This window comes from Orcinus orca, chromosome 15 (genome assembly GCF_937001465.1).
Source record: "Orcinus orca chromosome 15, mOrcOrc1.1, whole genome shotgun sequence".
Classification (NCBI taxonomy): Eukaryota; Metazoa; Chordata; class Mammalia; order Artiodactyla; family Delphinidae; genus Orcinus; species Orcinus orca.
In genome coordinates, this window is record NC_064573.1 from 7,934,299 (window position 1) to 7,961,809 (window position 27,511).

The following is a 27,511-nucleotide window of genomic DNA, read 5'->3' on the forward strand; positions in this document are numbered from 1 at the left end:
TTGTTGCATGGTATGTTCTTAGGGAAGCTAAATTTTAGTGCTTTCTCAAAGAATTTTCAGAAAGTGTCTTTAGGTGAAGTTAAAAAATATTATAAATTGAATAACATCTTTAGGTAAGTTTTTTTTTTTTTTTTTTTGCGGTACGCGGGCCTCTCACTGTTGTGGCCTCTCCTGTTGCGGAGCACAGGCTCCGGACGCGCAGGCTCAGTGGCCATGCCTCACGGGCCCAGCCGCTCCGCGGCATGTGGGATCTTCCTGGACCGGGGCACGAACCCGTGTCGCCTGCATCGGCAGGCGGACTCTCAACCACTGCGCCACCAGGGAAGCCCTAGGTAAGATATTAAGACATTTTCTAGCTGATATATCGCCTATTATAGCCTTTGTATTGCAATTCAGTTGATAATGCTAAAGCTAATTACGAAGAGGTAAATTACAAAGTGCCTCCAAGACAGCAGTGTCCTCCTCTATGTGTCAATCAAAACCCTGATAGTGCAGTTCTGAATATAAACTGATTCAACAATTCAGCAAAGGTTTATTGACTGCCTGCTTTTGTGCCAGGCTAAGCTAGTCTGACATTGGTTCTTACCCATTGCTGTACCCCCTGTGCATAGTACATACTAAACTTGCAGGTATTGATGCTAATTTTCCTTTTCCTTACTTTTACTGCTTCATCTTGATATATTTCATATTAATATACCCTTAATTAATACTAATATTTCATATTAATATACCCTTAATGTTAATATACAGTAACATAGTCTTGATATTTTTAATTGAAAAACATACCAAATATGTTACAGATTCTAATTGCGTAGCAAAATGATTATTTCCTTCACCACTGATTCTGAATCCTAAATGAGTCAGATACCCAAATGCCTCAGGTGTTAAGCTATTTTTTAAAAGCAATTTTTCGGTTCCCCCTTCACTTTCTATCCAGGTACTGAAATTAACCTGTCATCAGAGAGCATAATAACTGAAACGTATTCCTAGAGGCTGTATTTGGGACTTCATTTATTTTGTATTCTGGGCAGTTTTATTATCATTTAAAAAGGAGCTGCAACTAGGTATCACCTTGAGAATCAAAACAGATAATGGCACTTTTTGGATGGGAATGTAGCCAAGTGATCTCTTACTGGAGATACAAAATGAAATTTCATTGAATTGTTGCTGAACTTTATCTTCTCAGTAATGACATTTTCTAAAATTTGGACAAGGTGGCTCACTTTGAGCTCAAAAGCAAAGGTAGAGAAGTTTGCACTGCTGTTTGTCTCCAGAGTCAATGGAATGTTCAAGCCGCTTGGCTCCTAGTAATTAAGGTGTCCTGTGGGCAAATATAGCTGATATAAAATAAACCTCGTTTCACAGAGAACACTAATGTGCAACTGCAAAATATTCAACATTTATATTTTCAAACTAAAAAAACTTCTGCACAGCAAAAGAAACCATCCACAAAATAAAAAGGCAACCTATGAAATGGGAGAAAATATTTGCCAATCATGTATCCGATAAGGAGTCAATAACCAAAATATTTAAACAATTTATACACCTCAACAGCAAAAAAACCAACAACACTCTTAGAAATGGGCAGAGGACTTAAATAGATATTTTCCAAAGAAGACATACAGATGGCCAACAGGTACAGGAAAAGGTGCTCAACATCACTAATCATCAGGGAAGTGCAAATCAAAGCCCCAGTGAGACATCACCTCACACCTGTTCAAATGGCTAACATCAGAAAGGCAAGAGATAACAAGTGTTGGCAAAGATGTGGAAAAAAGGGAACTCAGTGCACTTTGGTGGGCAGGGGAGTCAGTGCAGCCACTATGGAAAACAGTATGGAGGTTCCTCAAGAAATTAAACACAGAACTACATAGGATACAGCAGTTTCACTTCTCAGTACATATTCAAAGAAATTAAAATCAGGATTCTAGTAGAGTTATCTACACTCCCATGGTCACTGAAGCATTACTCACATAAGGCTTTCTTTGCTTATGGGACCCCAATTCAAAAGGGCTGCAAAGATGCATATTCCTTTTCAAAGGGATACACTTTCAGTAGCTCTGTCAAGGACTTTGAGCATCATAGACCAAGGTCTGTTTCAGATCTTGTAAACTACAGTTATTTAACGTTAACAAAGTACTATGAGGTTGGTATTCTTACCCTCATTTTACAAATAAGAAAAGTGAGGCTCAGAGGTATCACATTTGTAAAATGGGGCTACATTTTGATGCCCCGCTTACATTTTTTTTTTTTTTTTTTTTTTTGCGTACTAGGGCCTCTCACCGCTGCGGCCTCTCCTGCCGCGGAGCACAGGCTCCGGACGCGCAGGCCCAGCGGCCATGGCCCACCGGCCCAGCCGCTCCGCGGCATGTGGGATCTTCCCGGACCGGGGCACGAACCCGTGTCCCCTGCATCTGCAGGCGGACTCTCAACCACTGCGTCACCAGGGAAGCCCCCCGCTTACATTTTTTAATTAAACATTTTTGAGATAATTGTAGTTCCACATGCAGTTATGAAAAATAATACAGAGTGACCCTGCATTCTCTTTACTCAATTTTCTCTATGGGAACATCTTATATAGTCCACTATTACAACCAGGATGTCAATTAATATGGTCAAGATACAAAATATCCCCATCACCACAAAGATCCCTCACATTGCCCTTTTATCACCCTATCCACACACAAACTCCACTTGCTCTCCCCTGTCTATAACCTCTGGCTACTACAAATCTATTCTTCACTTCTACAATTTTGTATCTCAAGAATGTTATATAAATGAAATCACACAGTTTATAACATTTTGGGATTTTTTTTTCACTCACTCAACATAATTCTCTCAAGATTCATCTTTGGGGGTTATCAGTGGTTTAATCCTTTTTATTGCTGAGTAGTATTACATGATGTGGATGTCCTACAGTTTAACCACTCACCCAATGATGGACATCTGGTTTGTTTTCAGTTTGGGGATATTTCAAATAAATCTGCTACAAACATTTGTGTATGGTTTGCCTGTGAACAAAAGTTTTAATTTCTCTGGGATAGATGTCCAGTGGATGGTACCGCTGACGATCGTATGGCCATTGCATAATTAGTTTAATTAAGAAACTGCCACATTGTTTTCACGAGTGTCTGAACCATGTCACATTCCCAACAGCAACGTATGAGTGATCCAGGTTTTCTGCCTCTTGCCAGTATTTGCTGTTGTCACAGGTTTTCATTTTAGCCTTTCCAATAGGTGTTTACTGATAACTCACGGTGGTTTTAATTTGCATCTCACTAGTGGCTAATAATGTTGAACATCTGTTCATGTGCTTATTTTCCATCTGCATATCAACTTTTGTGAAGGATCAGTTCATTTTTTGCCCATTTTCTAACTGGATTATTGTTTTTTAAATTTAACTGCAGCATTTTAAGAGTTTTTTATTCAAGTTCTCTGTTAGAGACATGTAGCTCGTAAATAATCTCCCCCCCCCCGCAATAGCTTTCTTTAAATCCTCTTCACAGGCTCTTTCATAAAGCAAAAGTTTTTCATTTTTATGAAGTTATCAAGTTTTACTTTTAACATTTAAATCGCTAATCTATTTTGAGCTATAAGGTGTGAGGTTTATGTTGAGATTCATTCATTTTGCCTATGGATGTCCAACTGCTCCCAGAACATTTACTTGAAAGATATCCTTCCTTCACTGAATTGTTTCTGCACCTTTGTCAAAAATGTGTTGCGTACATTTGTGTGGGTTCCTCTTCTAGAACAAACTTTTTCATAATTATATAGGGTCTGAATGTATGCTTCCATTAAAGCGCCTAAACTTCTCCATGGGTGAACAGAGTAATTCACTAACTATGCTCTATACGTCCACATTAGGAGTGACCACAACAGAAAATGAATTCTAGTGTCTACATATTGTTAAGGACAATTGTTTAATAACCATTACTCTAAAAATCAGTTATTTTAGTATATATTTAGTATACATAGGATTTTAGTATATTTTAAAATTTAATTGCATCACTTCCAATAACGCCATTTTATCCATCGGATGTATTAGTTGCTATTAGTTGTAATCAAAGCTGACAATGGCTGACTTAGATGGAAAAACATTTATTCAATTTTTCATTACCTCAAATCAGGAATAGAGGCTGGAGAACCAGGTTCAAGACTAAGAAACCATAAGTGACCCATTAAATTATTAAAGTTTCTTGATGAAGCTATTGCTTTTGGACAGTTTGCATTGCTTCTACTTTTGCATCAATAAATTAGTCCAGGAGAAAGGACTATTCTGCGTGCCCTGTGAAGACTTCTCCACTGGGTTGCCTCTTGCATCAATAACTCAATGTCTAGACATGTAATTGGCAATACCAGCTCATTTCTCATACCCTAGTAGCAAGGAAGATGAGGAAATAATATTTTTGGTATTTTATCTTCTACAATGTGAGCCATTATTTGCTATCTTCAACATCCATAATGTGGGATTATTCTCCAAATAGTTGGAAGAACATTCAAATGCTGGGTGAAAAAAATAAATGATGGATGTCTGAACTGTATTGTTAATTGGTTTAGCTACTTCTTGAGGTATATTATAAACTATTTATCCTAGTTCAGTAGAGTTCTGTGGTAATATATAGTGATAAACAGCTTGCTTTGAAATTATTTTCTGGTGAAAAGTACTTCACTTATGCTAGAATCACTTGGGTAGATTAAAACCAAACCAAACAAATACAAACAAACAAAAACAATTCTACTGCCCAGAGATCAACTAAATAAGCCTCTCTGGCAGCCGATCTTGTCATTGCATTTAGTAGATACTAAAATAAACAAACTCAAAACCCCTCTCCTAGGATTGCAATGTGTATCCAGGGCTAAGAACCATTGCTTTAACAGGAAGAACTATTTGGCCTTGTTCGTTAAGTCAAACCCTAGAGCAGGCTTAGAATTCTTGCCTTGTTTTCCCTCCATTTTTATACAGGGGCAGGTTAGACCCACGTCCACTACCTGCAAAGTTGTAGTTAGTCCTATCACTTAAATATCTTCATTTTTCTTCAACTTCACTATCACAAACCCTAGTACTAATGTGGAGGTAAATAACCTGTTGAAAACATTTCAAGACAAAATTCCCACAGGGAGAGGGTCTCACTACTAGGAAAGAGCTACAGCTGACCCTCGGTCTCAGTGGAGTTCCAGAGGACCACATGGCCTCTAGCTCTCACAAAGGAATCACTATAAAACTCAACCAGCTGGGACTGCTCCATTCCTGTTAATGGTGGACCAGGTAATTTAGGCCAGCCTTTCTGCTGTTGATTAGAAATGCTGGACAAATACAAAAATCATCTATCTGAAGGCACTGAAGACTACCAAGGATAAAAACTGAGAATTTTTAATAGGAAATTCTAAAAATTAGAATGAAATGAAAATCCTAGACCTGAAAAAATTACTTAAATTGATAATAATGAATAGGTATAACAGTAGATTATTCACAGCTGAATAGAAAATTAGTGAACTGGAAGAAATTTCAGTAGAAAACATCCATCCTGAATCTTCAAGACACAAAAATAGGGAAAAGAAAAGGTATAAAGGCACAGACGTATGGTACAAATGATCTAACATATGAGTAAGGAAGAAGAGAAAAAATGGACAGAACTGATATGTGAAAGAGTAATAGTGGATAATTTTTTAGAACTGCAGGAAGATATCAAGCTAATGGAATTAAGAAGCACTATAGACCCCAAAATAATGAACAGAATAAAAACTACACCTCCACATATGATAGCAAAACTCCTGAAAACCAGGAAAAGAGAAAGTTACAAGCAGCCTGAGGAAAAAAAGGCTAATCCTTTTCAAAAGGTAGCAATATGACTGACAGCTGACTTCTCAATGCAAACAATAATAGGTTGAAGAACTGTTTGTTCTCAGTGCTGGAAAAAATACTTCTACATCGGTGATTCTCAATCAGAGCTAGCCACTAGAATTACCAGTGCCTTTTGTGGATACTAACACCCACTCCTATTTGGTCTCCTTGCCAAAAGTCCTACTTGACTACAATCCTTTCTACATACCCAAGATTCAGGGATGTTGCTGATTTGAGAATGAACATTTAACCTTTCCTGTAAACACATGAGTGACTTCCTGGATTCTCAGGACAGAGCAAGCTCCTTTATTCTGGCCCTTTACCTCAACGTTCCACACCCATCCCAGGGACTCCAGCGTGCAGTCCCTCACAAATATTGAGAATCATTTTTTAATAGAGGGCTAAGTAATGTAGAGAATTATGCAAAATATCAGGATGCAACAGTATGAGTGTTAAGTAGCCTTTGGAGCGTTAAATAGTTGTTATGTTTTAAATGTATAGAAGAGTACATTTCATACTTATACATAAATTTGGTACCTTATAGCTAAACATCATGATTTGGCACTGGATGTACTTTTATTTAGAAGAATTACATAGCTAATACTTAAAGATTCCAAAGTGTAATGAAGTTTATAAAAGCATCAGTAAAATGACATGGGTCCTTTCTACAGCATAGCCCCAAGGGTCCTTAAAGCACTCAGAGAGATGTATTCCTTTTCCCTAGTAAGTTAAATGAAAAGGCATAGTTTTCTAAGCAAGTTCAAATATGTCAAAAGTATGTTTTTGTTCTTTTTCTTGAATAGTATGTGAGAAGTTTCACTAGAGTTATGTAGACAGAGATAAATACAGAATTTTCTCTTACTGGTTGCCACCCTTTAAAAGTTATAGTTTTTGAAAGATACACTAAATTTCAATTTTAGACTAATATCAAATATTTTTTCCAAATAAAGTATAATGTGAACATGTAACAATTTATATTTTAAAAAGTGTGCTAAGACATTTTGTGCACATTTTCTTCTGGAGTTGGGCTAGGTGCTTCTACATAGTCAGGAAGGATAACAATTCAGCATGAATGAGGACTAACAGACCATTTGGAGATATAGACATATTCTATTTAATATATAACATATATATCACATTATATATATGCATGTATCTATGTATGTGTACATATGTACACACGTATACACACACAAACACACATACATGCATATTCAAAAGGATAGTGAATGGTCAGGAAAAGTAATTTCAAATTTACAAAGAAGAAATCATGAGGAGAAAATTAACTACACGTTTACACATGCAATACATCTTATATAAAAGTTTACAAATGTAGGTGACAAAGGCATAGAGCCAATTTAGAAAAATAAGGAAACTAAGGGAAAAGAAAGGAACATCATTTCAGTATACCTATTTCAACTCCTGCCACTTAAAAGTAGCAAGCCACACAAATAAACACACAACCCACCCCAGCCTCTCAGAGTTCAGGGTATACTTCAGTGCTGCCTGATATTAAAGCAACAGGGTAACACAATCACACTTTTTGCTGCATAACTATGTCACCTTTTGATTTGCCAGATCCCAGTAAATGTTTATTATTTTTTTACTTGTGTTTTTCTTTAAATAAACTCACTTTTCATTTAGTTCATTCAAACATAAGCTTTTATATGACAACCTTAAACAAAAGATGGCTTTTCATAAATAAAGATAATGGTAAAATAAATAGATTTAAATATTTTTAAAACATTTTAAATTCTACCAGGACACTGTAGGTTTTTGAAGCCTGTTTGCCTTTCGTAAAAGAAGAGATTAGCTGAGTTTTAGACGGTACAATGAAAATGAAATCAAGGCCATTCAAGTGGCCTGGAGAAATATCTGTATAGAACCTCCTTACTGTGGCGTACATTCTTTCATTACATAGCTCTTTTTTTCCCTCTTTATTGAGACATAATGGACATATAACTTTGTATAAGTTTAAGGTATACAACTTAATGATTTGATATGTATATACTGTGAACTGATCAACACAATAAGTTTAGTTAACATCCATAACCTCACACAGCTGCAATTTTTTTCTTGTGATAAGAACTGTTAAGATCTACCCTTCTAGCAACTTTCAAATATACAATACAGTATTGCTAACTATAGTCACCATTGTATATATTACATCCTCAGAACTTATTTATCTAATAACTGAAAGTGTGTACTTTTGACCTCCTTCACCCATTTCCATCACCTCCCACCTGCCAAACACACTTTTATATGCAATACAGTTAGCTTAAGGCTAAGTTAATGATAATATTTGCTTTACACTATGTTACCAATTAAAGAAAACACATTTACTTCGAATAGTACACATAGCTGTTACTACCTGTCCACATATTTTGCAAAGTGGAAACTGTTCATAGTAGATATAACACTGAACTTGAAGTTATAAAACCTAGATTTGAGTATACGCACTCACACATACGAACCCAATCTGTGTCTCTGTAGACCTGGCTGATTCATTTTACTTCTTTTAAATTTTAGCTTATGTATAAAATGGGGTTAAAAACTAAATATACTTTCAAAAGTATGCTGGGAGAATTATAAAATATACGTGAAAATTCTTTGTAAGCTGTAAGATGCATGGTACACCCAATGCAACATGATTATGTTACTATTATACAGTCTCAAATTAGGGCTTCCCTGGTGGCACAGTGGTTAAGAATCCGCCTGCCAATGCAGAGGACACAGGTTTGAGCCCTGGTCTGGGAAGATCCCATCATGCCATGGAGCAACTAAGCCCAGGCACCAGAGCTACTGAGCTTGTGCTCTAGAACCCATGAGCCACAACTAGTGAGCCCGCATGCCACAACTACTGAAGCCCACGTGCCTAGAGCCCATGCTCTGCAACAAGAAAAGCCACCACAAAGAGAAGCCTGAGCACGGCAACAAAGACCCAATGCAGCCAAAAACAAATTAATTAATCAATTTTTTAAAAAAAGTCTCAAACTTCACTGTATCAATTTTTTTTAAAAGTCTCAAACTTCACTGTATTTGTCCTCCAAGTCATTTTACTGTTAAGCCAAGCTTTATGCAATGGAGTCAGTAAAATAGCAGGCAAAGCACTTTGCACATGTTCAAAGATTACAACCACCATTCATTTCAAATAACATGAAAATAGTTTTCTTTATTAAATGAATTGCTGTTCTCTGCTCATAACAAAATATCATTCCTTATTCCATCCAGTTTGACTGACAGGTGCAATATTCTCAGTGGGAAATAGTGTTATAATGTAAAAATGAATTACTCAGAAGATAATCCTGCCCTGTATCTTAAAATAAAAACTAATGGCCACCATTGTAAAGCAATTATACTCCAATAAAGATGTTAAAAAAAAAAAAAAAAACTAATGGAGATTTATGCAGAAAGTTAACGAAAATGTTCTCTACCTAGAATTCTTGGCCTCTCTGGACAAGTTACCCAGAGCTTGAAGAATAAAGAAAATACCGTGAGTAAAATGAAGCAAAAGCTATAAACTGAAGGCAAAGAAACTATAGTATACTCTATTTTAATTAGTTTGTCTCAATTGGTAGAAATTACTTTTTCCTTTAAACCAGCACTTCAAAATTTACAAAATCTAGAGATGATCTGTAGATGGTGGGAATACAGGTAGCTTTTATTTGTATTGCTTGCTTTTTAAATTCTACAGTGTCTAAAACGAAGTGGATGGAAACAGAAACAGACCAACGATAGGAATACTCAATAGTCTTACTCAGTAGTAGTCACATGGCTTATTATGACCCAAATAGAACAACACATTAGAATAAAAATACTTCAAAACAATGACACCGATTTCAAATACATATGTTATTTTATACTCATGTTATTTTATACTCATCCCCAATGTCAACCATTATCGAGCACTTCTGAAATACTTTTAAGGAAATTGGGAATGTAAAACTTACAAAGATAGTTGACCACTGTTTGATTACGCTATTTTCGTCCTTTAAAAGATTTCCCTGAGTACTGAGTAAAATCTTTGTTATCTGAGGGAATGCCAGCTTTTAAAGTTCACCTTGACAGCAGTCATCTGTAAACCTAGCAAGTCAAAAACTGAGATGTGAACTCTTATATCTCACACCTGATTTAATGGCTTCCCCCAGGTATTGCATGGGCATAATCATTTACTATCAAAGCCAGCAAAATGTCTGGCTTTGGTTTTTACAGTTAGGCTTACTTTTATTGTCTTTGCTTTTGGCTTTAAGTTTTGAAAATTCAAAGAAACTCAGGCATGTCCATATGCATACATAGGGATGTTTTAAAAAGGAAAAAGTCTCACTAATTCAGATAATAGAATTTCTTTAGAATAGCTAAAATGTCATATACACAAACATACGGTTGCAAATAAATTAGTATAGAGAGATTGAATAGAAGGTATACAAGACCATTTTCTACTCTAAAATTCTAAGAACAAGTGATTTTTGCAGACATATATATAGATACAGAAATAAGTGGTATGTACACATGTTAAACGTATACATAATAGCCACCATAAATAAAAATCTGAAAGAGAAAGAGAGCTCAAATAATTAAAATTTTTATACATTCTAAATCCATATTTAATGAGAAAGAGGTAAATGATAAATCACCATGGATATAATGGATCCATTTCAGAAAGCAAAATGCCCAGGATATACAATATTCACAAATGGGTAAAGATTTAAAGGCACCCAATACAACTTCTACATCTTAAATACTTAAATTGAGAACTCATATCTGAGGTAATGATCCTGAAAGTTCTTTTGAACTTTTGAATGGTCAGAATTATTGTTATTTATATATCTTATCTTAAATACATTTATTGTATCTAATTCTTGGCAAATTGGTAATGCATTTCATACATGATATAATCGCTCTTCACAAAATAGTTTCTAGAGATTTGGGAGACCAAAGAAATTTTCAAATGCTCTATGGACCAAAAACGATGCAAATGCACCCACAAAAATTCCCATTCATATTAATGAGGGAGATTCTGTAACGGGATAAATTTTCAAAAACATCTCTCATAAATACTCTCTTCCATCATCAGATAAAAGCTGTTTGTAAAAGGACAGGAAAATTCAGAAGAGTTTACGAGAAGCAGATAAATAATCATCAAACCAGGTATGGGGGTGTCTCAAGGTTTTAATCAAGGAGGGAGAGAGGGCATGAGATAGATGAATCCACAATAATTGTTAAAACAAATGGAGACTATGCAAAAGAGAAAATCCTGAATAGATGATTAGCTCATAAAGTTGGTGCTCATCAAATACTCCAGAATTGTGCTCTATATTTCCCTGCTTCCCTTACAGCCAGGTGGGGACAAGGAGATTATTACTGACCTAGTGTACCATGAGCGGTGGTGATATAGGAGGTATCCACTGTTAACAACCTTGACTTAATACAACATGACTCTGGAATATTCACACACACACACACACACCCAGTGTACGCCACCTGATAAACAGGAGATGCTCCATGATTTGACCATTTGTTGCACATGTAATACCACCCTATCCTGAGACACTCCTTCAATACCCACACATACCAATCCAATCTCTCAGCTAACTTTGAGTAAGAACTAGAAAAAAAAGCTACATAAAATACTACTTGTCTATGCACAACGTGCCTGTGAATATTCACAATGATGTATTTGAATAGAATTCCTTGAAAACAATGATGTGACAGTCTAGAAGCAGTCAAACTGCAGAATTACTGTAGACTATTTGCAGGCTGGAATTTGTACACTGGTGGCAATGATGGTGATGATATGGTGATATCACTGCATAATGCTGCATTTACTTTTGCTACATTTATAGAGTCAATAAGCCCCATATAAAGTTAGTAACAGTTTCAGCAATTGTGTTCTTAGTTTATCTGCAAACCAAGAACAGGTTGGATATTTTGCAATATATGCCTTGCTGACTAAATTTAACCTATTAGAGGTCAGAAGAAAAATAGATAATAAAGGCTAAGAGATAAACAATATTGACCAAAAAGCATTTGCTTTGTTTTATATTTATTAGAGTTTTTAAGTACTCTTTTCTTAAAAAAAAAAATACTGGCCACCATGGTATCTTGTGAATTATAATATAAATCATGCAACAGATAAGATGGTGAGAACTAAACTACAGTAAGCGCTTTTAAATCCTGCAAAAGGAAAACAATATATTTATAGAAATGGTAATGTAATATAATGAAAAATTAATAGAGAATTTAAAGAAATGATTCTTTATAAGAGTCATCATTATACTTTTAATGATTTAATACCTTCAAAAATGTAATGACTGGGACTTCCCTCGTGATGCAGTCGTTAAGAATCTGCCTGTCAATGCTGGGGACACGGGTTCCATCCCTGGTCCGGGAAGATCCCACATGCCACGGAGCAACTAAGCCCTGCGCCACAACTACTGAGCCTGCTCTCTAGAGCCCGTGAGCCACAACTACTGAAGCCCGCGCTCCTAGAGCCCGTGCTCCGCAATGAGAAGTCACCGCAATGAGAAGTCCACGCACCGCAATGAAGAGCAGCCCCCACTCGCCACAACTAGAGAAAAGCCCGCGTGCTGCAGCGAAGACCCAACGCAGCCAAAAATAAATTAATAAATAATGACTTAACAAGCATATTTTTTAAAGGACAAGAGTAAAATTCAGGAAGATGATTCTATTTTTTCTCAAAATTATTTTCCTAAATGGAAGAAAAACTGATTAATGATCCAAGACAAATTTGATAGCAAACAACAAAAAAAAAGTTTAACACTTACTACTTCACCCAACTATTTGGCTAAGGAATTATCCTCAACAGGTAGCACTAGGTTCTGTAAAAAGACACAGGGCAGGGGCCCTTTCAAACACTTTGACCTGGAAGCACCTCTGGAAGGGGTGCCCCACTGCCTAGAGGGTAGGAAATGCTTTTCTGCCCTCATTCAGCATAATAATAAGCACTAACTTGTGAGGAGTAAAGGGCACATTAAATATTTTATCTCAAAATATATTTTCATGTCATCATTTTCATCTCTGATACAACTGGCCTCACAACCAGGCCTTCTTCTCCCTTAGAATACTATAAAATTTGGTTCTTGAAAGCATGCATTCTACCCATACTAAATCAAATATCTGTGCATATTTAATTAGAATTATTTTTATTGTGAAATTTAATTTTGAACATAACCCATAAAAAAACCATTATGTATCCTCTGAGTTAAAAGTATTCTTTTATTTAGAAAAGTTCATAGTTCTGAGCCCATAAAATTATGAATATGTATTATTAACTAGGAAAACTATGCTTAGATAATTCCTATAACTGATTCCTATCATCTAATGCTTAGATAATTCCTATAACTATGATTTTGGGTATGATTATACATTTTCATTTTTAAGGCACATGATATTCACTTAGTGTTTTACTATCTTACGGGACCCATTTAACTTATTAAGCTTCACAGAATCATCTGTGTGAAGTTCTGTCATTGGAATTCACCCTTCTGAATACTAGCATATTCTGAATAGAAAAGTTGCTAAAGTTTTTTAAAATAAATAATATTCTCAAAAACAGTCAAGGTTAATTTAGTTTAATATTTTGATATTAAAACAATGCAAACTGTTTCAACATCAAACTCTGAAGTAAACATGCTTTTATTGTTTTCTGTGAAGGCTGTCCTTTACACATGCATAGCTCTAAACAGTGGGTGTGGAAAGAGATGCTTTGGAAATGAAATAAACATCTGCACACATCTTTAGGGGGGAAACGGTGTATGGTGTTCTAAAAGGGCATTTCAAAGGCTGTACATGCCATAGTTACCCAAGAAACATTCAGCGCTCTTTCCCTGGATCCTATCTTATAATTAAGATGCAAATTCAGTTTTAATTATATGAAATCCTGGAAAGCTCTGATGGGGGAGGAATCCTATAGACTCCAAGGCCAAGTGCGCAAGGCGGGGTTCTCAGCGTTCTGTTCCTTAGTCTGATTTTCACGTACACGGTGACTGTGGAAGCAGATGCACATCTCCCCGGGGGACTTAAATCATCCATTAGCTTATAGCGTGTGAAGTGTCAGACACAATTGAGATTTCAAGAAGACGCAAGAGCGAGAATGATGAGCAAGCATCCCGTGGGAGAGCAAAGGGCTTCAAAGGTCAAGTTCCTGGAACAGTTCTTACCCCCCTCTCCGCCCTCCGCGCCCCCAAGCCCTAGCTCCGCACCTCCTGTCTTGGCCGATGGCTGTCAGGGTGACAGATTTGAGCAATACGTCCGGGCCGCGAGAAGGCATCAGCCTGCCGGACAACTGCAGCTTTTCACGAGGGTTCTTCCTTCACTCCCTGGGAAAGAATGAGGCGCATTCTTCTACCCAGGAGCGGCCCTTGAAACCCGGCCGAGGGTCTGCACGCCGCGTCTGCCCTCTCTCGCCAGGCGGGGCGCGCAGCAGCGCACCGAGGCGCCAGGCGGGGGCGAGGGGAGCTTTGTCCTCACCCAGGTTTGTGCTCCCCACTTCTACAGGTCTGCTGAAGTTGGAGAATGGGTCCCGTGTGTCCTTGGGGTACAGTCTGCATCTCGAACGTGAAACCCAACGGGGGCAGCACAAAAAGGCAAGTCTGCCTGTCCCCTCCCTCCTCCCCCAACACCTGTGTCCACCAACTCGCGCAAAGCGGCTTCTGGGTGCGAGGTGATCCTTCCTCTTTTAGGGACTCTACCCCACCTTAGTTTTCTAACGATACGTTTAGCATTTATTTTCTTTCTCTTTCTTTCTTTCTTTCTTTCTTTTTAATGAGAATAACGAAGTTCTCCCTCCTTCTCTTTCCCTCTCCAAGTTAGAGTAATTCATCCATTCAGCAGGGAAGGCAGCGAATGTTCTCGTTCAAGGCCGCTTTGCCCCAGGATTCCGGAGCTCCGTAGCGTGAGGTGGACATCCAGGGAATCCGGAAAGCGGGCACTTTGGCCCCCAGATCGAGTTTCCCTCGCGTTCTGGACAGGCCCACCCAGGCCGGCCTCGGGTGCCCACTCCCCCAGCGCGCGCTCCCGCGGGGACCTCTGCCCGTCGCTCCGACCGTCCCCCCACGTCTGCTCACTCTGGCGTCTCTCGGCCCAGGTGCCCGCCCTCCCCTCCCACTCCCTGCAGCCCACCTCCCAGGTCCTCTAGGGCCGTCTACGCGTTCCTCTTACCTCCTCATCCGGTCACTGGAGAAGTTTTAAACCCTCGGGGGTCTACACTGTTTCTCTCCCAAGTCGGGCAGAGCATATTTCAAAAAACCAAGAGAAGGTCTCCCTAAACTTTTCTGTCGTGAACGCTCCCGTGTCAGCGGCCGTGAGCACACACCTGCGTGCACGCGGACTTCGGTCCACCTGTCCGGGCGCACTCGCGGCCAGGGAGCCTGCCGGTGGGCAACTGCTCAGGGAGCACGAAACTCGCCGGCAGTCGCTGGCAGGGACGCGGGGCGCAGGCAAGGCATCAAAAGAGAATTTCGAAGCGGGCTGGGGAAGCGGGGAAAATGGTGATTCTAAACGCACACACACACACACCAGAGCGTGTGTCCACGTCCTGCACACAGAGCAGTTGTACCCGAAGGCACACACTCCTGAGAACAGAGCATTGTGGATTGCTCTGAATATAAACCCCCTCTGGGGCGCATTCATCTCGGAACTGACCATCCCTTTCGCCTACAAGACTTCTTAGTCTGGGTCTAAACCAGCGCCGCGCACATGAGGACGGGGACCCAGGCGCTCCCGGAGCCCTCAGCCGGGTCTGCAGAGCCCCCCGAGGCAGGTGCGGGCCCCCAGCCCCGCCGAGCAACAAGCGGGCCGTCCGCGGGAGAGCCGGGTCCTTCTTTGCCTCTGCCCCCGAGTGGGTCACCTCTCCCCGCCCCGCCCCCCAACGCCAGCTGCGCCAAACGGGCGCAGGGGAAGGAGAAAGCCTAGCGAGCGACTCACCCCCAGCTTCCTGCTGCGGATTTTCACGTAGCCCTGCTTGACTATGTCGTTAAAGTTGGAGGCCATGGCCAGCGCGTTCGGCTTCCCCGAGTCGAGAGCTGCCGTCCGCCACGGGGTCCGCGCAGGTCTCGCATCCAGCCGGCCGCCGCCAGCCGCCGCCCGGTGCCCCCGAGCTCCCGCCGCCGGGGACGCAGGCTGGGTGGCAGGGTGACCGCGGACGGGGAACGCGGCCCGGCGCCGCGAACAGCGCCCGCCCTCCGCGTTCCGGTCCTCACCTTCGCCCCCCGCCGCCGCCTGCTGCTGGCGCCCCCTCCGCGCAGCCGCCGCCCCCGGTAGCACCCACGGGCTGGCGCCTCACTCGGCGGCGCACAGCTGGCCGGAGTGCACCATCGCGGCTCCCCAGCGCGGGGGGGAGGGGCGGAACGGGGGGGGCGGGCCGATTCGCCGCCCGGCTCCCTCCCCCTGGCCCGCGGGGTGGCTGGGCTAGAAGGTACTCGGAAGACGCGCCCCATCACTCGCGACTCGGGCGGGGAGCTCCTCCCGCCACCCGCGCCCTGGGTCCCGCTCCCACCCGGCTCCCTGTGCCAGCCACGCTCTCCCGGGTGCGGGATTCCTGAGGCCACGGCTCCTCATTCCCGGGCTCTTAATCTCCGCGCCCAAGCTGGACACCGGGGAAAGGGCGGTGGGGATCCTCCCAGGGAAGAAGGCCAACGGGAGCTAGGCAATTGTTTATTTCAATGGCCGTGTTTTACAGTGCATTTTTATTCCTAAGCGCACGCTCGCGCTCCAGGTCTTTGCCCCGTTAGGTTAGGAACTGTAAATCGACGCCAAGCCCTTCCCGGTGCACACAAAGAGACCAATCGTGCGCATGTGTCTAATCCCTCTGCTGCTGGAAAGACTGGAGCAATCAGGCGAGGCCCCGGTCTCCGACGTCCTCTCCCGAAGAAGCCGTGAGCGCTGGAGTGGAGTGATTTATGCCCGCGTGTTAGTTAACTATGACTAAAAGTGGCTCGTGGCTTTTCATCTTCTAGGGGAAATGCAGACCATAGCAGTTACCGGTGGTTGCAAATGATTTATGGAAATGTTCCACTCGTAAAAACAAAACAATGAAGAACTCTGACCCCTTTATGTAGGAACGCGTGACATTTAGAAGTAGGCTATTCTCTGTTGTAAAGAAATTTTAATCTAAAAATTACATCCGTTTGATAAGATTCAAGGAAAAATGAGGGAGTATTAAATGTTGGTTGGGGACAATATATGGATTTTTGCTATAGGGAAGGATATTTAATACATAGTAAGGATGTTTCTAATTAAGAAAAATAATGTATAATGATTGAAAATTTTCTAAGTGACTTCTTTATAGAGTCTATGTTTAATAAGAGGTCAAAAGATCGTGTTTATTTCTGCTTATTTTGGTGAGCAGTATTTTTCCATGTTCTCAGTTTAAATTTCTTAGCCCTATTGGGAACATAACAATAGTAAGAGAGAAAGGAAACTACTTGATTGAGGCGAGAAAAATATCAAAACCTGCAGGATAAAGTAGCATGCCCCTCACCCTACCAAATGGACGCCCCAAAGGTGATTTTGGTCCCATCATTAGCAAGAGTCTCTATGCAGAGCCCATATAACCCAACGGCAACTCTAACCTGGCTGAACAGCACACTATTCCTATCCATTCATTTATTTAGCAAGCATTTGTTTGGATATCCGCCATGCAGAGGGCCAGGTGCCGGGGCAGACATATCCAATCACATGGCAAGATTCCTTAGGCTGCCACTCAGAATGAGTTCAAATTCTGATACTTGCAGTAAACTCCGTTAACTTGGTGTGATTCCCTTTCTCCAAATACGTGGAGCATGTGGTCCAGCCCACACATTTGTTACTATTTCGTACACTACATGGCTGTTATTTCTTTTCTTCATGTGAAGACTGTTTTAGATTTGCTGATACTTTAAATACATTATTCAATTCAGTCCTCTTTGCAACCCAAGGATATTGGCTATTTAATAGATGAGGAAACTGAGGCTCAGAGATGTTCAGTTTCAGAGGCACAATTTCAAGATAGGTTTTGTGTCCACAATAATTTCCCTGACCACTAACTTCCACCATCCTTTATATAATAATCGGTTTCCACAAATTGATTGTAAGCTGTTTGAAGTCAGGGATTAATTTTGTCTCAGCAACAATCTTAAGGCATACCCAAGGATAAGGTAAGGTTGGTAACTCTGGCTTTTAAAGATTATGGAATGATTTTGCCTTTGTTCATATGCTTATGTAGGTCTTTATAATACCCTAATACGATGTAAATATTACCCTATATTTGTTTGATTCTTATATTGCTGGTATAGCAATTTGTGTGTGTGTGTGTGTGTGTGTGTGTGTGTCTATGACAAAATACCCTCCCCCTCTTTTTATGTTGTTTGTTAGCCTCTTGAAAACACTAGGTTATGTAATATAAATTTGTCATGTAAATTCTTCTAGGTCTGGGTTGGTTGCTTGTATTCTCATGGCATAATTTATTTTAGTCACCTAAGCCCCAAACTAGTAATGTGACTTAGACATTTGAGTACATTCTTCTTTTTGTTTTCAAGAATAATTGATGAGGTGCTGTATATATCCTACTGAATCACATCAAAGCAAACAAAATGTCTGACTATCCCACTGATGAAAGGAATCAAGTGTTGTTATCCTGATCCATACATTACAAAATTCTCCTCCAACCTTCCACCTAATCGTTTTTGCAGCCCCTGATGACCATTGTTTAGATACATTGTTTTATTATGGATTGCAACATTTTGATTTTCTAATTTGATTTTATTCCTGCATTTATAAGCTCGTTTCTTACAAAACAAAACTTTCCTTTGCAAACTACAGGATTGCCCTGAAATAGATTCCTTGTAAGAAAGGCAGGGAATATGCTTGATTCTCAACCTTTATCAACCATTTTTCAGAAATATTGAATGGGTTCTAGCAAACACAAAAAGGAAACTCTGCTCCCTTTAAAATATCATCAAAGATAGAGTTTTGTATATGTGATGTATTTCAATCCATCACAGTCCTTATTCTTTTTGCTGTTTGAATTGCTCCATCCTTGACCAAAAGGAACTGTTTCAATAGACATTTTTTGTGTTTCTATCACAAAAAAACCATGAACCTTAATAGCTTTGCTGTGATCACTCACAAGATATCCCGGGCTCATCTTGTACATTTCCAACTCAGGACCTGGAATCCATTATTTCTTCTGGGAACCTTTGTTCATTTTAATGGGAAATGCATTTCCCATTAATCTGGTTACTAGGGTGTTATTTTTGCTACTGATTCTAAGCTTTCAGTTGTCAAGAAATGAAACACTTTTCTTTTAGAAATATATTTTAAAAGAGAAAAATTCTGTTTTTACAAATATTTCCAATTCAAATTAATGTTGACAGATTCCATATCTAAGGACTGCTTCTTTTCTTTTGAGCTTTGATTATGTGAAATACTCACATATTTCCAGAGTCAAACCTACCAAACAAGTTGCATTGACAGATACAGCTTTGATTTCTGTCCCTTCCTTCTGCTTTCTACTTCTCTTTTTAGGAAACCACTTTTATTAGTTTTGGTTTATATTTCCATTGCTGCTTTTTGACTATATAAGACACACATGTGCTCCTATTTCTATTTTACTTACCAAAAAAATTGCATACTATTCACACTTTTATCACTATAGTACACAGTCTCTAAACCGGGACCCAAAGATCCCCAACTCTTGGTACGATGGCCCATGTAATCCTCCTTCTGAGTCTGGCTTGGAATTTTTTTACTAACTTCTAGTGAACAGAATGGCAGATGTGATGGAGTGTGCTTCCTAGATTAGGTTATAAAAGACTGTGGCTTCTCTCTTGGGTGATCTTTTTTGGATTGCTTGCTCTGGGGGAAGCCAGCTGCCACAATATGAAGCAATCCTGTGGAGAGGCCCATGTATATCAGCCTGGAGGTAGATCTTCTGAGGCTTTCCAACAGCTGTGAGTACCCTCACACATGGATTCTCCTCAGTGAAGACTTTAAAGACTCTACCCTGGCTGACACTTTGAGAGAGAGACCCAGAGTCTGAACCAGCCACCTAACTTGCTACTAGTTGTTTCTAAATAACAGAAGACACACTTATTTTCATCTGCTAATTTTGGGGATGACTTGTTATTGTTATGCATAAATGGTATGTGCAAGTTGGGTACTGCCTCAAACAAAAACTGTAAAATTTGGGAATGGCTTTGGAATCCATCAGTGGTCTTGAGAAGAATACTGGTGAAAGCATAAAGTAACTTGCACACACTGCCAAATTGTGAAGACTGAGGACACTGTGAGTGAGATCTTACAAAAACTGAGAAAAATATTATTGGAAACTGGAGGAAGGAGCATTCTGGTTATGTATGTAGTGAAAGGAAACTTAGCAATACAGCTTCTTGCAACTATATAGAAACTAGAAAATGTACCTAATAAACTGTCATGAAGACAAGAATATTTCCAGGCAAAGTGTTGGTGGGGCAGCCTCTTTCTTCTTGCTATTTAGTAAAATGAGAAAGGAGAGAGATAAATTGAGGAATGGACCATTAAAAAAAAAAAAGAAGCCAACAACTGATGTTTTTTAATATTCTCAGCCTTTCCAAGCCACAACAGTGCCAAAATTAAGAAATGGCTTCTGAACAAAGATCTAACCTTGGGCACTGCTCTGAAAATTTGGTCTAAAGATACAGCCAAGGGTGTGACTGTAAAATATGTATATTTTTTTAAGATTTCAGAAAATTAATGATTTTACAGTCACATCCTTGGCTGTATCTTTAGACCAAATTTTTATGGCTGTGCTCTGGATGTGCTCTAATAGAATAAAGAGTTTCACAAGAAACCCAAAAAGCTCTTAAAAGAGTTATATATGCAGGAACATTAACAGACAAAGATTACCCAGAATGAGAGCCACTTGGACTCCCAATATTCTGCTAGCAGGAAGCAGTTTGAGAGAAAAGCTCAGCAGAAAAACAATCAAACAAACAAAAAACTACCTTTTGGGCTTCCCTGGTGGCGCAGTGGTTGAGAGTTCGCCTGCCGATGCGGGGGACACGGGTTCGTGCCCCGGTCCGGGAGGATCCCACATGCCGCGGAGAGGCTGGGCCCGTGAGCCATGGCCACTGAGCCTGCGCGTTCGGAGCCTGTGCTCCGCAACGGGAGAGGCCACAACAGTGAGAGGCCCGCATACCGCAAAAAAAAAAAAAAAAAAAGATGTAGCTTCTCAACGTATCCACCTGAAGACATTCTGTGATTTACCTACTAAATTGGTTCTGGCACCAATTCCATGTGAGTCAGGTTGGGGGAGGGGAGGTCCTTACGCCAGCTCGCAATACTCAGGACACCAGCTGGGTGTCCTACAATTCAACTCAGTTCTGACACTATCTACCCAGAGATACCATCAATATCCCACAGGTTAAGGAATCTGATTCCTACAAGACTGCCCCTCAACCATCTTCAGGTGTGAGATGGGTGGTTGCCTGTACTTCTGACCAACTGGCTTATGCATCAGAGTTTTCCAAGGCCCCCTCCTCCAGTTTGATTGGATTCATTTGCTAGAGTGGCTCACAGAACTCAGAGAAGCATTTTACTTACTAGATTACTGGTTTATTATAAAAGGATGTAACTCAGGAACAGCCAGACAAAAGAGATGCATAGGACAAGACATGGGGACATCTCTGCAAGATCCCACTGCTCTCCCAGCACCTCCACATGTTTACCAACCTAGAAGCTCTCCAAATCCCATCATTTGGGGTTTTTATGGAGGCTTCATTACATAGGCATGATTGATTAAATCATCGACCATTGGCAATTGACTTAACCTCCAGCCCCTTTCCTCTCCCTAGGAGGTCAAGTGGTGGGTCTGAAAATTCCAAACCTCCAATTACAGGGTTGGTTCTACGGGCAAACAGCCCCCACCCTTAGATGACCTAGGGGCATTCCAAAGTCACCTGATTAACATGACAAAAGAAACTATGACCTCGCTACTTAGGAAATTCCAAGGGTTTTAGAATCTACACGAGAACCAGGTAGAAGACCAAATATACATTTCTTGTTCTAAGTCAACATCACTCCTACTCAGGTCTCCTCCTTTCCTAATATTTGAACCTTCTTTCTTTCCATACTGTTAGAATTCCTCTCCTGGTTCACTTTTATTCTATTCCCAATAGTTTTTTTTTTTTTAGGCTCTGTCTTTCAAAGAGTACCAAGGCCCAAGTCACTTACTTCACTTATACCGTTACCTACATCCTCATATACTCCATGAACTTTGGAATATCTGAACCTCCAACTTTTTATCTATTGTTTCTTCGGTTGTTCTCAGATTGGTCTGCCTCACCCTCTACTCTGAGTGGGGACCCTTGAAAGTGTGCTGTTTGGGTGCATTTTGGGTTTTTTTATTCTTAGATCCAAGATCCTTCTTTTCCTCTTGTTTCTCTTACACAACCACTCTTTTTTTGTTTTGTTTTGTTTTTGTTTTTTGCGGTACGCGGGCCTCTCACTGTTGTGGCCTCTCCTGTTGCGGAGCACAGGCTCCGGACGCGCAGGCTCAGTGGCCATGGCTCACGGGCCCAGCCGCTCCGTGGCATGTGGGATCTTCCCAGACCGGGGCACGAACCTGTGTCCCTGCATCGGCAGGCGGACTCAACCACTGCGCCACCAGGGAAGCCCAACCACTCTTGTGTTGAGACTCTTGTTCCTGTTGGTGACGGGATGTACCCTCTCATTGTAGATTCTGTTGTCCATCTTGTCACCTAGTTAAGGAAACTGTGTATAGATTTTTTTCCCTTTCTACCCCGGTTGCCATCTTTCTTTATGTGAGAGGATTGGTATATTCAAATTATGTTCCTTGCCCACACCAATACCATGGTACAGACATCTACCTCTACCTTTATAAATCATTTATAATTGAAGATTTTTATATACAAATTTTAATCTATTTAGGTTTATTGGAGGGAGTGCTAATATGACTATATTACTTCTAATGTTTAATCGTGCTTATTGAATTTGAATTGCCCCAATATTATATACTATAAAGGAATATACATCCCTTTCTGTTTTTGTACCTCCTATTCAACAGAACAGAATAGTCTATATTTATTTTACAACCATGAAATTTTATTCATTGTGTCCTTATAATGTGTATTAACACCTGGCAGTGCAAGTCCACTCTTCACCCCAATGCGTTTTTTTTTCCTTCATTAAAATTTGTGATACTGAAGTGTTATTCTCCTACAAATTTTGCCACCAAATTTCTCACTGGACTTGCTTGGAATTTTGTAAATTTTTTCAGTGAAATTCGAGGGACTGTATATATTTAAAATATTGAATTTTCCCACTTAGAAACATGACTTTGCTTTTTCCTTCCACAAGTCACGCGCCTTGATAAAATTTTGCAGTTTTCTTTTATAAGTATTATATTTATGCATTTCAAGTTCATACTTTGGTTCTTTTATTTTTGGCTGTCATAAATATTATTTCCTTTATTAAACTGTATAACTGATCATTATATTAGATTATTAGAAATTCTCTTATAGACATATCACTGAAAGCTCTTATTTATAAATCATTTAAATTTATTCCCTTGCATTTCTTATTCAAATAAAAATAATTTTATGTCCTGTTCTATATATATATATTTTTTTTTTTTTTTTTTTTTTTTTTGCAGTATGCGGGCCTCTCACTGTTGTGGCCTCTCCTGTTGCGGAGCACAGGCTCCGGACGCACAGGCTCAGCGGCCATGGCTCACGGGCCCAGCTGTTCCGTGGCATGTGGGATCTTCCCGGACCGGGGCACGAAACCCATGTCCCCTGCATCGGCAGGCGGACTCTCAACCACTGCGCCACCAGGGAAGCCTCAATATTTTTACTACAATATTTTTCTTATTTTGTTGCAATGGATATAACTTCTGGAACAATGTTAAAAGATAAAAGCTAAAGCAGTCACAAAAATATTTTTGATGTAAATGAGAATTTGGGGAGGGATTATAATTCAGATGTTGACTGTTGATTGAGATAAAAGTAGTACTTCTCAATTCTTATGTTATGAAGTGTTCCTTACTCAAAAAAATTTATTAAATTTTACTAAATATGTCTTCATATCTATCAAGATCATAAAATATAACTTGTATCTCAAGTATGATAAGCTAAGTATATTAATATATTTATGAGTATTGACCCAAGTTTGAATTTCTAAAATACAGCTTATTTGATCATATTTAATCATTTATTTAATAAAGTTCTCAATTTGATGGAGTAGTAACTTACCATTGATTAGTGTGATTAGCTTGTATTTTTGTGTAGCTATCCTGTGTGTCTTAAGAAAAAGATACAGAAAGTTTTACTCTTCTTTGTGTGCTCAGAAACATTTTAAATATAAAAATTATCTGCTCTATGCAAGTTTGACAGCATCTTTGGTCTCACAAATTTGAAAAGTTAATTATTTTATCACTTTAAATGGTTTCTGATTTTAATGGTCTCTCCAGATATGCTAAATCTTTATCTGACAATTTTAGTGATTTATATAATACATCACAAATATATTCATGATTTTAAATTAATATTTTGTGTTATGTGCATAGTTAAAAAATTTCTTTGGTATTTGTGTTTCTAGTCCCTTTCTTGTTTCTAATATTTTGAGTTCCTTTCTTTTGATTATGTTTACTAGATGTAGGTCTATTTTTTTTTTCTAATTACCTGTTATTTTTTTGCATATCTTTAGCATATAGCTGAAAAAGTAGGCCAAAAGATTTTATAAATTCAAATACTGGTTTCCAGCTTATATCTTTATGTCGTCCCAGTCCCTATTTCTAGAGTCAACCATATTTTCAAAGTCTTACGTTTAGTAATTTGAGGGTTACTCCAAATTAAGTGATAAGCTTATACTTCTGTTTCTTCATTTCTCAACTTTAGAATTTATCCGGTGTCGATTTTTTTCAAGGACAAATGAGTATCTGGCTCCAGTTACACCACACGCCTAACACCTCTCCAAATGTGAATACTTCTTTCACTCTTTTTATTTCACTATTGCCTCATTATGTGTTATGGGCTGAATTGTCACCCCCACCAACCCCCCCGCACCGGCCAAATTCATATATTGAAGTCCTAACCCACCAGTGCCTCAGAATGTGACTGTATTTGGAGATAAAATCTTAAAAGAAATACTTAAGTTAAAATGATGTCATTAGGGTGGGTCCTAATCCAATATAGCTGGTGTCCTTGTAAGAAGAGGCAATTTGGACAGAGATGAGTTGAGGGAAGGTGATGCGAGGGTGATGCAGAGATACGAGGAGAGGACAGCAATTTACAAGCCATGGAGAGAGGTCTCAGAAGGAACCAAGCCTGCCAACACCTTAGTCTCGGAGATCTAGCATCCAGAATTGTGAGAAAATAAATTTCTGTTGTTTAAACCACCCAGTCTGTGGTACTTTGTTATTGCATCCTTAGCACACTAATACACTGTTACTTTAAGTGTTTATAACTTTTATTGTAGTGGTCTTTACATATTTCTTTAAATTTATTTTTTGATATTTGACTTTTTAAAGCCAATGTAAGTGGTATTTTTTGAAATTTAATTTTCAATTTATTTTGTTTTTAGGATATAAAAAATATAATTGCTTTTTTAAAATATTGACCTTGCTAGATTTACTTTTTAGACATAGTGGTATATTTGGAAATTATTTTGAGCTTCTACATGTACAATCATGCCATCTCTAAATAAAAATAGTTTTACTGGGCTTCCCTGGTGGCGCAGTGGTTGGGAGTCCGCCTGCCGATGCAGGGGACAAGGGTTCGTGCCCCGGTCCAGGAAGATCCCACGTGCTCATGGTGTCCGGAGCCTGTGCTCCGCAACGGGAGGGGCCGCAGCAGTGAGAGGCCCGTGTACCACAAAAAAAAAAAAAAAAAATAGTTTTACTCCTTCCTTTCCATTCTTGTGCCCTTCTTCTTTCCCCTCCTCCTCCTCCAATTCTTATTCTTTCTCTGGTTAAGACCTGTTCAATAATGTTTAATAGAAGTGATAATATTGAACATCCTTGACTGGTTGTTAACTTCAGGGAAATCTTTTAATATTACAATATTAACTATGATGTTAACGTCATAAATAGTCTTTGTTAAGGAGACCCTTCCATTGCTGGTTTTCTGTTTGACTTTACCATGTAGAGATGCTGAATTTTATCAAATGGCAAATGTTTTTAGGAACAGACAGTGTTTGAAACACTTGCAAATCTCCAGTTGGTTACACAGGCCCCACGTAGTTACAACAATTCCTCTTGGTTCTCAATTCCACAACCCTGGCCCATTGCTGGAAGCAAAGGAAAAATCTTAGTTTCTCAGTGGACCTCTGTAGCCAAATGCCCCTAGGGAAGGAATGGCTTTCACTTTCTCTATTGCTTTAAACACTTGCCCATTGTGTTTTCAAAGATCTGGCAACAATGACATTTTGAGGGAGTTGCACGCTAGTTTTTAGAAGTTTTTGGCTTTACCCTTTAAATCACACTGCATAACTTCATTTTTCCATTTCTTCATTTTTTGGCTCTCTCCTCTGAGACATTCCTTGCACTTGATCTTTCAGACCGTAAACTCATTATCATCAGTAATTTTTGCCCTAAGTCACTTTCTAGATCTTTTATTGGGAAACATGTTTATATCTCTTGAAATTATTTTGCATGAGTTCAGAAAGTTGTCATTCCGATGTTCTCCTGTGTTCTTTGCATTATTTTATCTGTATCCATCTCTCTTCTCCTACAGTTGTGCTTCCTGTGCTTTGTTTTGATTGCTTTGCCTGATCTCATTGGCTTCTAGACCCTTCCACTCTTTCTGAACGCCACCTGTCTACATGTTGGGGACTGATAACTGGAAAGACTCTTGCTTTGATAGAAAGCAAAGTGTTCTCTTCCGTGTGGGCTAGATAGGTAGAGTTAGGCTAAAACTGCAAAATATTCCAAAAAGGTGTTGGTATATATTATAATAACTAAAGGAGATAAACTGAAGCACTACCTTTTGATTTTCTTCTACTTCAGATACAGTTTATCTAACTTTTACTTTTTCCAGTTTCTACCCTTTCCACCTAAATTGGGCTTAAAACGTAAACTGGGATTAATTGGTTATTTGCAACATATTTCTTCTTTTTCAATGATATATTTAATAGTTTGTCAAATTTATGATCTGATTTATTATTTAAATATAAATAAAGTAATTTCATTCTTTTCAAATCATATAAGAAAATATTTGTAAATCTCATTTCTAGTTCCCATTAAAACAAGTAAATAGGTTCAAGGTATTAAACGATGACTATTAAGCTTAATTTGGAATTTTTAAATCTCTGTTAATTAATTGGCATACTTATTAATACATAATGCTGATGCACATACTTACAAGACATGTAATTCACGAAAACTAAAATTATTGAGTCAGCTGGAGTTGCAGAGCTATCTTCTTAGTTTTTAGCTAGAGATGCTCAATTTCATAAAACCAGTAGCTTGTTTTCAACACTCTAGGAACTTTTATTTTAATCCAAAGATTTTTCCTTAATGGAATGATATATTTAAGTAGAGCAGATGAAAAGGAACCAAAATCTGGAAAAGTTATTTTTCAGTTAGGAAGTAGAATGCACACTGTTGACAAAATTAATCAATAGTCAATCTAAGGAAGAAATGGAAAATTTTATTTGATCCAAACTGAGGATTAT

At 39.2% G+C, this 27,511-nt stretch overlaps 1 protein-coding gene across 1 annotated transcript in view; it reads right to left on the minus strand.

The window, feature by feature from the left end:
• Positions 1-16,172, minus strand: part of DOK6 (docking protein 6) — a 419,479-nt gene extending 403,307 nt beyond the window's left edge. Inside the window, exon 1 of the mRNA XM_004279999.3 lies at positions 15,788-16,172. Coding sequence (XP_004280047.1) covers positions 15,788-15,853 — 66 coding nt within the window. The 5' untranslated portion in view covers positions 15,854-16,172. The remainder of the gene's footprint in view (positions 1-15,787) is intronic.
• Positions 16,173-27,511: the final 11,339 nt, after the last annotated feature.